Source organism: Leucoraja erinacea, unplaced genomic scaffold, assembly GCF_028641065.1.
Source record: "Leucoraja erinacea ecotype New England unplaced genomic scaffold, Leri_hhj_1 Leri_1612S, whole genome shotgun sequence".
Classification (NCBI taxonomy): domain Eukaryota; kingdom Metazoa; phylum Chordata; class Chondrichthyes; order Rajiformes; family Rajidae; genus Leucoraja; species Leucoraja erinaceus.
The window spans coordinates 2,236-15,000 of NW_026575905.1; the positions used below are offsets into that span (position 1 = coordinate 2,236).

The 12,765-nt window shown below is 48.8% G+C and overlaps 1 protein-coding gene across 1 annotated transcript in view; it reads left to right on the forward strand.

The window, feature by feature from the left end:
• Positions 1-795: 795 nt before the first annotated feature.
• LOC129716026 (collagen alpha-1(V) chain-like) overlaps positions 796-12,765 on the forward strand; it is a gene marked incomplete at its 3' end in the record, with an annotated part of 22,783 nt that continues 10,813 nt past the window's right edge. The window contains exons 1-3 of the mRNA XM_055665899.1: positions 796-936; positions 9,220-9,396; positions 10,161-10,366. Coding sequence (XP_055521874.1) covers positions 796-936; positions 9,220-9,396; positions 10,161-10,366 — 524 coding nt within the window. The remainder of the gene's footprint in view (positions 937-9,219; positions 9,397-10,160; positions 10,367-12,765) is intronic.

Below are 12,765 nucleotides of genomic sequence, written 5' to 3' on the forward strand. Positions count from 1 at the left end.
GGATGTACAAACTGTTTATGAAGAAAGACTGGATAGACTTGGTTTAGACTCTCTAGAATTTAGGAGATTCTCTGGCGCTGTTATAGAAACTTACAAAATTCTAAGGGGTTGCGACAGGCTAGATGCAGGAAGATTGCTCCCGATGATTGGGGAGTGAACTGGGGACAGCTTGCAGGGGAAATGTTTTAAAACTGAGATGAGAACAGCTTTTTTCACGCAGAGAGTGGTGAATCTCTCTAACTCTCTGCTGCAGAGGGTAGTCGAGGCCAGTCCATTGGCTATATTCAAGAGGGAGTTAGATGTGGCCCTTGTGGCTAAGGGGATCAGAGGGTATGGAGAGAAGGCAGGTACGGGATACTGAGTTGGATGATCAGCCATGATCATATTGAATGGCGGTGCAGGCTCGAAGGGCCGAATGGCTTACTCCTGCACCTAATTTCTATGTTTCTAAAACATCCAGTGAATTGGCCTCCACTGCCTTCTGTGGCAGAGAATTCCACAGATTCACAACTCTCTGGGTGAAAAAGTGTTTCCTCATTTCAGTCCTAAATGGCCGACCCCTTATTATTAAACTGTGACCCCTGGCTCAGGGCTCCCCCAACATCAGGGAACATTTTTCTTGCATCTGGCCTGTCCAATCCCATAAGAATTTAATATGTTTCTATAAGCATTCCTCTCATCCTTCTAAATTCCAGTGCATATAAGCCCAGTCGATCCATTCTTTCATCATATACTTATACCGACATCCCGGGAATTAACCAGGTGAATCTAAGCTGCACTCCCTCAATAGCAAGCATGTCCAGTGAGTACCAGCCCAGTCGGGTGAGTGGGCAGCGGTCTGTAAAGGTCGCTGGGGACAGCAGCGTGCAACGCAGTGGGTTAAACTGTGGGGCCTGGATACCGTTCAGCAACGAAGGAATTCACTGGGAGAGTCGGGTATCCATGCGCTGGGAATTCTGCCCAGTGTCCCAGCTCTCCCAACGCACCACGGCTGCTCCGTAACACAGGTTTACACAGTGAGGCTGCTTTTTCCAGCCAGCCTCCCCCTTAGCACCTCACCAAACAGCACTGTAGCTGTCAACACCTTCACCAGCCCTGCTCCCATCTCCCTTCTCTACCTCCTGCCCGATTGGAGAGGGGGGAAGAGAGGGGATTAGAGCGGGGATGCAAGAGGAGAGAGGGGAGAGAGGAGGGATAGAATAGAGTATAGAAGTTGGGATGTAATGTTAAAATTGTACAAGGCATTGGTGAGGCCAATTCTGGAGTATGGTGTACAATTTTGGTCGCCTAATTATAGGAAGGATGTCAACAAAATAGAGAGAGTACAGAGGAGATTTACTAGAATGTTGCCTGGGTTTCAGCAACTAAGTTACAGAGAAAGGTTGAACAAGTTAGGGCTTTATTCTTTGGAGCGCAGAAGGTTAAGGGGGGACTTGATAGAGGTCTTTAAATGATGAGAGGGATAGACAGAGTTGACGTGGAAAAGCTTTTCCCACTGAGAGTAGGGAAGACTCAAACAAGGGGACATGACTTGAGAATTAAGGGACTGAAGTTTAGGGGTAACATGAGGGGGAACTTCTTTACTCAGAGAGTGGTGGCTGTGTGGAATGAGCTTCCAGTGAAGGTGGTGGAGGCAGGTTCGTTTTTATCATTTAAAAATAAATTGGATAGTTATATGGATGGGAAGGGAATGGAAGGTTATGGTCTGAGCGCAGGTATATGGGACTAGGGGAGATTATGTGTTCGGCACGGGCTAGAAGGGTCGAGATGGCCTGTTTCCGTGCTGTAATTGTTATATGGTTATATGGTTATAGGGAGAGAGGGGAGGGGAAGAGGGGGAGATGGGAGATGAGGAGGACTGGAGAGAGGGGAGAAGGGGGATGGGAGATGGGCGGGGCAGAGGGGAGGGGGAGGGGAGAGGGGAAGAGGAGGGGAGAGGGGGAGGGGAGGAGAGGGGAAGGGAGAGGGGAGAGAGGTGGGGAGGGGAGTGAGGAGATGGGAGAGGTGATAGGGGAGGGAAGAGGCAACATCTTTGACAGGCTGGATGCAGTGAGACATAGTTCTGGCTCCCTGCCACAGCTCCCTGCTGTTTCAATTGGACCCAGTCCCTATTTACATACTTGAGATAGCATGGAGCCACCACCATCTCCGCCGGCTGCTATGACCTCTCCCCAAGTCCCCCCTCCTCCTTCCCACCTCCCCTTCTGGCTAAACTCTCTTCTGCTCCCAATCAGCCAGGGTTGGCTCCGATCCTCAATTGGCCTCGACTTAGCCAGATGAGTGGAAAAAGAGCAGAGTTTCAAACCAAAAACCTGCTTCATATTAAAGGAAAATAAAATCCTTTTGTTTTTTTTACCTTGGGTTAAGAAGTCGCAAGGAACCTCACTAGTTTACACTGGGTCCTCTCAACCATTATAGTCTTTCTGTAGACTTAGTACAATTTTGGTCGCCTAATTATAGGAAGGATGTCAACAAAATAGAGAAAGTACAGAGGAGATTTACTAGAATGTTGCCTGGGTTTCAACAACTAAGTTACAGAGAAAGGTTGAACAAGTTAGGGCTTTATTCTTTGGAGCGCAGAAGGTTAAGGGGGGACTTGATAGAGGTTTTTAAAATGATGAGAGGGATAGACAGAGTTGACGTGGAAAAACTTTTCCCACTGAGAGTAGGGAAGATTCAAACAAGGGGACATGACTTGAGAATTAAGGGACTGAAGTTTAGGGGTAACATGAGGGGGAACTTCTTTACTCAGAGAGTGGTGGCTGTGTGGAATGAGCTTCCAGTGAAGGTGGTGGAGGCAGGTTCGTTTTTATCATTTAAAAATAAATTGGATAGTTATATGGACGGGAAGGGAATGGAGGGTTATGGTCTGAGCGCAGGTATATGGGACTAGGGGAGAATACGTGTTCGGCACGGACTAGAAGGGTCAAGATGGCCTGTTTCCGTGCTGTAATTGTTATATGGTTATCCATGCCATCTTTTCATATTCTTCATATGTTGAATGAGACATGGAGACATGGAGTCATGGCCAAGGAGTGATACATTGTGGACACAGACTCTCCGCACATTACAATAGGCATTGGCAAACTCTCCTAACATTGGGCGTGGTACAGAGGCCAATGTCTGAGAAACTCCACAAGTGGAACAACAAGTTATTTGCAGAAAGAAGCAAGCTGGTTTCGTCATAGAGTGAGACAGTGTAGAGACAGGTCCAACTTGCCCACACCGGCCAACGTGTCCCAGCTACACTAGTCCCACCTGCCTGCTTTTGGTCCATATCACTCCAAACCTGTCCAATCCATGTACCTGTCTAACTGTTTCTTAAATGTTGTGACAGTCCCAGCCTCAACTACCTCCTCTGGCAGCTCGTTCTATACACCCACCACCCTTTGTGTGAAAATGTTACCCCGCAGATTCATAATAAATCTTTTCCCCTTCACATGACTCCTACTGTAAGTCCTCTGCTCTTCGATTTCCCTATTCTGGGCAAGAGAATGTGTATCTACCCGATCTATTCCTCTCGTGATTTTGCACAACTCTATAAGATCACCCCTCATCCTCTTGCGTTCCAAGGAATAGAGACCTATATTTTGGGCGACCAAAATTGTACACCATACTCCAGATTTGGTCTCACCAATGCCTTGTACAATTTTAACATTACATCCCAGCTTCTTTACTCAATGCTCTGATTTATAAAGGCTAGCATACCAAAAGCTTTCTTTACCACCCTATCTACATGAGATTCCACCTTCAAGGAACTATGCACGGTTATACCCAGATCCCTCTGTTCAACTGTATTCTTCAATTCCCTACCATTTACCATGTACGTCCTATTTTGATTTGTCCTGCTAAGGTGTAACACCTCACATTTATCAGCATTAAACTCCATCTGCCATCTTTCAGCCCACTTTTCCAAATGGCCTAAATCACTCTGTAGACTTTGGAAATCCTCTTCATTATCCACAACACCCCCTATCTTGGTATCATCTGCATACTTACTAATCCAATTTACCACACCTTCATCCAGATCATTGATGTACATGACAAACAACAAAGGACCCAACACAGATCCCTGAGGCACCCCACTAGTCACCTGCCTCCAACCCGATAAACAGCCATCCACCATTACCCTCTGGCTTCTCCCATTCAGCCACTGTTGAATCCATCTTGCTATTCCTGCATTTATACCCAACAGTTGAACCTTCTTAACCAACCTTCCATGAGGAACCTTGTCAAAGGCCTTACTAAAGTCCATATAGACAACATCCACTGCATTACCCTCGTCAATTTCTCGTCCCAGATCCCTCTGTTCACCTACATTCTTCAATTCCCTACCATTTACCATGTACGTCCTATTTTGATTTGTCCTGCCAAGGTGTAGCACCTCACATTTATCAGCGTTCTCCCTCTTACCTGATGGGAGAGGGGGAAGAGGGAGTGGCCAGGATGCGACTCATCCTTGATAATGCTGCTGGCCTTGCCGAGGCAGCGTGAGGTGTAGATCAAGTCAAGTCAAGTCAAGTCAAGTCAAGTCAAGTCAAGTTTATTTGTCACATACACATACGAGATGTGCAGTGAAATGAAAGTGGCAATGCTCGCGGACTTTTGTGCAAAAGACAAACAACAAAACAACCAAACAAATTATAACCACAATCATAACACACATATTCTTTTACATAATAAATAATGGAAGGAAAAACGTTCAGTAGAGTTAGTCCCTGGTGAGATAGGCGTTTACAGCCCGAATTGCCTCTGGGAAGAAACTCCTTCTCAACCTCTCCGTTCTCAACGCATGGCAACGGAGGCGTTTGCCTGACCGTAGCAGCTGGAACAGTCCGTTGCAGGGGTGGAAGGGGTCTCCCATGATTTTGTTTGCTCTGGAGTTGCACCTCCTGTTGTATAGTTCCTGCAGGGGGGTGAGTGAAGTTCCCATAGTGCGTTCGGCCGAACGCACTACTCTCTGCAGAGCCTTCTTGTCCTTGGCAGAGCAATTCCCAAACCAGATGGTAATGTTCCCGAACAAGATGCTTTCCACCGCCGCTGCGTAGAAGCACTGGAGGATCCTCGGAGACACTCTGAATTTCCTCAATTGCCTGAGGTGGTAAAGGCGCTGCCTTGCCTTACTCACGAGTGCTGAGGCGTGTGATGCCCATGTCATATCCTCAGAGATGTGGACTCCCAGATATTTAAAACAGTTCACCCTATCCACAGGATCCCCATTTATCCTCAATGGAGTGTACGTCCTCGGATGATGTGCCCTCCTAAAGTCCACGATCAGCTCCTTTGTTTTTTTTGATGTTCAAGAGGAGGCTGTTATCCTGGCACCAGAGTGCTAGATCAGCCACCTCCTCCCCGTTGGAAGGAGTCAACGGAAGGGAGGTTGGTTTGTGTGATGGTCTTGGCTGTGTCCACAATTGTCTGCAATTTCTTTTGGTCTTGGGTGGGTGGGACTAGTGTGGATGGGGCATGTTGGTCGGCATGTGAAAGTTGGGCCGAAGGGCCTGTTTTCATGCTGTATGACTCCATAACTCCTTGGCAGGGAACAGTTTGATAGAGATCACGATGATACATTTGGAGTATTGTGTTCAGTTCTGGGCACCATGTTATAGGAAAGATGATGTCAATCTGGAAAGGGTACAGAGAAGATTTACAAGGATGTTGCCAAGACTCGAGGGTGTGAGCTACAGGGAGAGTTTTGGCAGGCTGGGTCTCTATCCCTTGGAGCTCAGGAGGATGAGGGTGATCTTATAGAGGTGTATAAAATCATGAGAGTAATAGATCGGGTAGATGCACAGAGTCTCTTGCCCAGAGTAGGGGAATCGAGGACCCGAGGACATAGGTTTAAGGTGAGGGGAAAATATGTTTTATATCTCGGCCCTACAATTACAGTCCGTGCCTAACAACTTTTAGTTTGCCCATAATCTCCCCTAGTCCCACCTACCTGCACTCATACCATAACCTTCCATTCCCTTCTCATCCATATGCCTATCCAATTTATTTTTAAATGATAAAAATGAACCTGCCTCCACCACCTTCACTGGAAGCTCATTCCACACAGCCACCACTCTCTGAGTAAAGAAGTTCCCCCTCATGTTACCCCTAAACTTCTGTCCCTTAATTCTGAAGTCATGTCCCCTTGTTTGAATCTTCCCTATTCTCAAAGGGAAAAGCTGATCCACATCAACTCTGTCTATCCCTCTCATCATTTTAAAGACCTCTATCAAGTCCCCCCTTAACCTTCTGCGCTCCAGAGAATAAAGACCTAACTTATTCAACCTATCTCTGTAACTTAGTTGTTGAAACCCAGGCAACATTCTAGTAAATCTCCTCTGTACTCTCTCTATTTTGTTGACATCCTTCCTATAATTGGGCGACCAAAATTGTACACCATACTCCAGATTTGGTCTCACCAATGCCTTGTACAATTTTAACATTACATCCCAGCTTCTATACTCAATGCTCTGATTTATAAAAGCTAGCATACCAAAAGCTTTCTTTACCACCCTATCTATATGAGATTCTACCTTCAAGGAACTATGCACGGTTATACCCAGATCCCTCTGTTCAACTGTATTCTTCAATTCCCTACCATTTACCATGTACGTCCTATTTTGATTTGTCCTGCCAAGGTGTAGCACCTCACATTTATCAGCATTAAACTCCATCTGCCATCTTTCAGCCCATTTTTCCAAATGGCCTAAATCACTCTGTAGACTTTGGAAATCCTCTTCATTATCTGCTCTGCATTAAACTCCATCTGATTTATAAAGGCTAGCATCTTATAGAGGTGTATAAAATCATGAGAGGAATAGATCGGGTAGATGCACAGAGTCTCTTGCCCAGAGTAGGGGAATCGAGGACCAGAGGACATAGGTTTAAGGTGAAGGGGAAAAGTTTTAATAGGAATCTGAGGGGTAACTTTTCCACACAAAGGGTGGTGGGTGTATGGAACAAGCTGCCAGAGGAGGTTGTTTAGGCTGGGACTATCACAACATTTAAGAAACAGTTAGACAGGTACATGTATATGACAGGTTTGGAGGGGTAATCACCAAACGCAGGCAGGCTGGACTAGTATAGGTGGGGCATGTTGGCCAGTGTGGGGAGGTTGGGCCGAAGGGCCTGTTTCTACGCTGTATCACTCTGAATCTAGACTGGGATATTCACCTTGCATCTGTTCCACCATGGGAAACATCGACAATAGGTGCAGGATTAGGCCATTTGGCCCTTCGAGCCAGCACCGCCATTCAGTATGATCATGGCTTATCATCCAAAATCCGTTCCTGCTTTTTCTGCATATTCCTTGATTCTGTTAGCCCTAAGAGCTACATCTAACTCTCTCTTGAAAGCATAGAAACATAGAAATGAGGTGCAGGAGTAGGCCATTTGGCCCTTCGAGCCTGCACCGCCATTCAATATGATCATGGCTGATCATCCAACTCAGTATCCCGTACCTGCCTTCTCTCCATACCCTCTGATCCCCTTAGCCACAAGGGTCACATCTAACTCCCTCTTAAATATAGCCAATGAACTGGCCTCGACTACACTCTATGGCAGAGAGTTCCAGAGATTCACCACTCTTCTTCTCATCTCGGTTTTAAAGGATTTCCCCCTTATCCTTAAGCTGTGATCCCTTGTCCTGGACTTCCCCAACATCGGGAGCAATCTTCCTGCATCTAGCCTGTCCAACCCCTTAAGAATTTTGTAAGTTTCTATAAGATCCCCTCTCAATCCCCTAAATTCTAGAGAGTATAAACCAAGTCTATCCAGTCTTTCTTCATAAGACAGTCCTGACATCCCAGGAATCAGTCTGGCGAACCTTCTCTGCACTCCCTCTATGGCAATAATGTCCTTCCTCAGATTTGGAGACCAAAACTGTACGCAATACTCCAGGTGTGGTCTCACCAAGACCCTGTACAACTGCAGTAGAACCTCCCTGCTCCTATACTCAAATCCTTTTGCAATGAAAGCTAACATACCATTCGCTCCTTTCTTCACTGCCTGCTGCACCTGCATGCCTACTTTCAATGACTGGTGTACCATGACACCCAGGTCTCGCTGCATCTCCCCTTTTCCTAGTCTCCCACTATATAGATAATAGTCTGCTTTCCTGGTTTTGCCACCAAAATGCATAACCTCACATTTATCTACAACGGAGGCCAAAACATCCAGTTGCCTTCTGCGGCAGAGAATTCCACAGATTCACAACACTCTGGGTGAAAAAGGTCAAATATTGAGGCCGGGACTGGATGAGGGAGAGGGGAGGAGGGTGGGCGAGGGGGATGTGTGTTGTTTTGGTGGGATGGGCGGTGCGACTCTCGTCAGCAGCGGCCTCTGCAGCCCGTCTGCGTTTTTATTATTTTTTGTCTATGTTTCTATGTACTTTTTGTTATTTTTTGGTGGGGTGTGTGTGTGTGGGGGGGTGGGGGGGGTGTGGGAGGGAGGGGGTAACTTTTAAAATCTCTCCCTGCACGGGAGACCCGACCTTTTCTTTGTCGGGTCTCCGTTGTCGTTGGGGCTGCAACGAGGAGCGGCCTCCAACAGGAGAAGACCGGGGACTCTGGTGCCGACGACTCACCCCACCGTCGCAGAGCTGGCAGAGTCCGGAGCGGGTGGAGCGGTGGTGGAGCGCTGCTGCTGCTGCTGCGGCCCGACCTCCGGAGATTCGGAGGCTGCAACTGCGGGTCTGGCGGACGGCGGCACCGGGAGCCCGCGGGTCCCTGGAGGGAGACCGCTTTTCAGGGCTCCCGCAACAGCGACTTCTCCCGCCCGAGTTGCGGGGTCGAAGAGCTCCTGGAGCGGGGCCTGACATCACCGCCCCGCGCTGCTTGGAACGGCCGCGGGACTCTGCGAGCGCACGCCGGGGGCTCAAACATTAAGAACCCGGTGTGCGACCTTGCATCACCCGGCGTGGCTTTAATGGCCGCGGGACAATCGCCATCGCCAGCTGGGGGGGCTTTGACTTTGACTCTGACATCGGAGGGGGGAGTGCAGTGGAGAGATAAGTTTTTTTGGCCTTCCATCACAGCGATGTGATGGATGTTTATGTAAATTATGTTGTATCTTCTGTCTATTTGTTTGTAATGTATGGCTGCAGAAACGGCATTTCGTTTGGACCTCAAGGGGTCCAAATGACAAATAAATTGAATCTTGAATCTTGAATCTTGTCTCGGGGTGACTCCCCCACTGACCACTGACCAACCCTCTCTCCTTCCTCTCTCTCCAGCCGACCCTGTGGATGTTCTGCGAGCACTGGACTTTCACACCCTTCCCATAGGAGTAAAGAAAACTACAGGCTTCTGCCCCAAGAGGAAGTCCACCTCCACCCCAGATGTGGCCTACAGGATATCCAAGAAGGCCCAGATCACCGCACCCACCAAGCAACTGTTCCCAAGTAAGGAGGGGAGTGGAGAAGGTGGAGGGGGCGCAGACCAGTGGCGGGTGGGGGAAGGAGAAAGGGACGGACATAGCGGGGGGGGACAATGACCCCTGACCCTGACCCCAGACAAATTATCCTGGCCATGGACATCGACCCATGTCACTGGAAGCTGACCTTTGACCCCAAACTGTGACCTGTGACACTGGACCTTAACACTTGACCCCAGACAACAACCTCTGACCCTAGACGCTGACCCTTGATGCCAGACTGAGCTTTCTCCCTCCCCTCTTCTCCCCTCTCCCTCTCTCCCCTCTCTCCCCTCCCTCCCTCTCGCCCTCTCTCTCTCCCTCTCCCTCTCCCTCTCCCTCTCCCTCTCTCTCCCTCTCTCCCTCTCTCCTCCCCTCTCCCTCTCCCTCTCCCTCTCCCTCTCCCATCCCCCTCTCTCTCCCTCTCTCCTCTCTCCTCCTCCTCCTCTCCTCTCCTCTCCTCTACCCTCTCCATCTCTCCCTTCCATCCCCACTCCCTTCTCTCCTCCTCCCCCCTTTCCCCTTCTCTCCCTCCCCCCCCCTCACCCCCTCATCCCCCTCCTCCCCTCCCCCCCCCCTTCCCCCCTCCCCTCTCCCTCCCTCTCCCCTCTCCCCTCTCTCCCTCTCCCCTCTCCCTCTCCCTCTTCCTCTGAGGACTCTCTCTCTCCCTCTCCCATCCCTCTCTGGCTCTGGTGAAGGCCCTCCCTCTCCCCTCCCCTGCTCCCTCCCCCTCTCCCTCTCTCCCTCTCCAGATTCTCCTTCCTGAGGACTTCTCCATCATGGCGCTGGTGAAGGCCCGTGCTGGAGTTCAGGCCTTCCTGCTGAGTGTGTACAGTGAGCAGGGCCTGCAGCAGGTGGGAGTGGAGCTGGGCCGCTCGCCTGTATTTCTCTACGAGGACCAGCACGGCAAGCCCACACCTGAGCAGTACCCCATCTTCAGTGGAATCAACCTCGCCGACGGCAGGTGAGGCACTCACCTGGGGGGGGGGGGGGGGGGGAATTCATAGCAAAAGGATTTGAGTACAGGAGCAGGGAGGTTCTACTGCAGTTGTACAGGGTCTTGTTGATGCAGCATAATGTGGATAAATGTGAGGTTATCCATTTTGGTGACAAAAACGGGAAAGCAGACTATTATCTAAATGGTGGCCGATTGGGAAAGGGGGAGATGCAGCGAGACCTGGGTGTCATGGTACACCAGTCATTGAAGGTAGGCATGCAGGTGCAGCAGGCAGTAAAGAAAGCGAATGGTTTGTTAGCTTTCATAGCAAAAGGATTTGAGTATAGGAGCAGGGAGGTTCTACTGCAGTTGTACAGGGTCTTGGTGAGACCACACCTGGAGTATTGCGTACAGTTTTGGTCTCCAAATCTGAGGAAGGACATTCTTGCCATAGAGGGAGTGCAGAGACGGTTCACCAGACTGATTCCTGGGATGTCAGGACTGTCTTATGAAGAAAGACTGGATAGACTTGGTTTATACTCTCTAGAATTTAGGAGACTGAGAAGGTATCTTATAGAAACTTACAAAATTCTTAAGGGGTTGGACAGGCTAGACGCAGGAAGATTGCTCCCGATGTTGGGGAAGTCCAGGACAAGGGGTCACAGCTTAAGGATAAGGGGGAAATCCTTTAAAACCGAGATGAGAAGAATTTTTTTTCACACAGAGAGTGGTGAATCTCTGGAACTCTCTGCCGCAGAGGGTAGTCGAGGCCACAGTTCATTGGCTATATTTAAGAGGGAGTTAGATGTGGCCCTTGTGGCTAAGGGGATCAGGGGGTATGGAGAGAAGGCAGATACGGGATACTGAGTTGGATGATCAGCCATGATCATATTGAATGGCAGTGCAGGCTCGAAGGGCCGAATGGCCTCTACTCCTGCACCTAATGTCTGTGTTTCTATGTTTCTATGTTTAGGGATACAACACAGAAACAGGCCCTTTGTCCAACCGAGTCCTTATCGAACAGGGATCCACGCACACTAACACTATCCTTCCACACACTAGGGACCATTTACATTTACACCAAGCCAATTAACCTACAAACCTGCACGTCTTTGGAGTGTGTGTGGAAATGAACATCTCAGAGAAAACCTACACAGGTCACGTGAAGAATGTACAAACTCATTCAGACAAGCACCCGTAGTCGGGATCGAACACTGGTCTCTGGCACGGTGAGACACCAACACAATCCCTGCCACCCCACTCTGCAATCTCTCGTGGTCTTGGGCCAAACCAAGCTGATGCAGCCGGGCAGTTTGCTGTCTGTGGTGGATCTGTAGATGTTTGTAAGAGTTACTGGAGATTTGCCGAGTTTCCTCAGTCTCCTGTGAAGTAGAGGCGTTGTTGTCTTCTTGGCTTGTGGCATCAATGTTGGTCCACGACAGATCATTGGCAATATTACCGACAAGGAACCTGAAGCTCTCAACTGTGGGCAGGAGAGTGAAAGGCCTGCTGACGACAGTCTGGTGGAACAGGCAGCTCTCAGTGTCTATTGACCAAAGGCTCAGTTCCCCGAGTAATGTCTACACATGATGGATCTCCTTGCTTGTGAATACTTGGCTGGACATTTTTCCAACCCTGATCATCAGTTTCTGCAGGGTGGCGCAGCGATAGAGTTGCTGCCTCGCAGCGCCAGAGACCCGGGTTCCATCCTGTCTACGGGGTGTTAGTCTGTATGTTCTCCCCGTAACCCACGTGGATTTTCCCCGGGAGCTCCGGCTTCCTCCCACATTCGAAAGACACACAGGTTTGGAGGTTAATTGGCTTGGTAAACATAGAAACATAGAAACATAGAAATTAGGTGCAGGAGTCTAGGACTAGAGGTCACAGCCTCAGAATTAAAAGACGTTCTTTTAGGAATCTTCTTGAATTTTTTGAAGAGGTTACTCGGGAAATTGATGAGGGTAAAGCAGTGGATGTTGTCTATATGGACTTCAGTAAGGCCTTTGACAAGGTTCCTCATGGAAGGTTGGTTAAGAAGGTTCAATTGTTGGGTATTAATGGTGGAGTAGCAAGATGGATTCAACAGTGGCTAAATGGGAGATGCCAGAGAGTAATGGTGGATGGTTGTTTGTCAGGTTGGAGGCCAGTAACGAGTGGGGTGCCACAGGGATCTGTGTTGGGTCCACTGTTGTTTGTCATGTACATCAATGATCTGGATGATGGTGTGGTAAATTGGATTAGTAAGTATGCAGATGATACTAAGATAGGTGGGGTTGTGGGTAATGAAGTAGAGTTTCAAAGTCTACAGACAGATTTATGCCAGTTGGAAGAGTGGGCTGAAAGATGGCAGATGGAGTTTAATGCTGATAAGCGTGAGGTGCTACATCTTGGAAGGGACAAATCAAAATAGGACGTACATGGTAAAA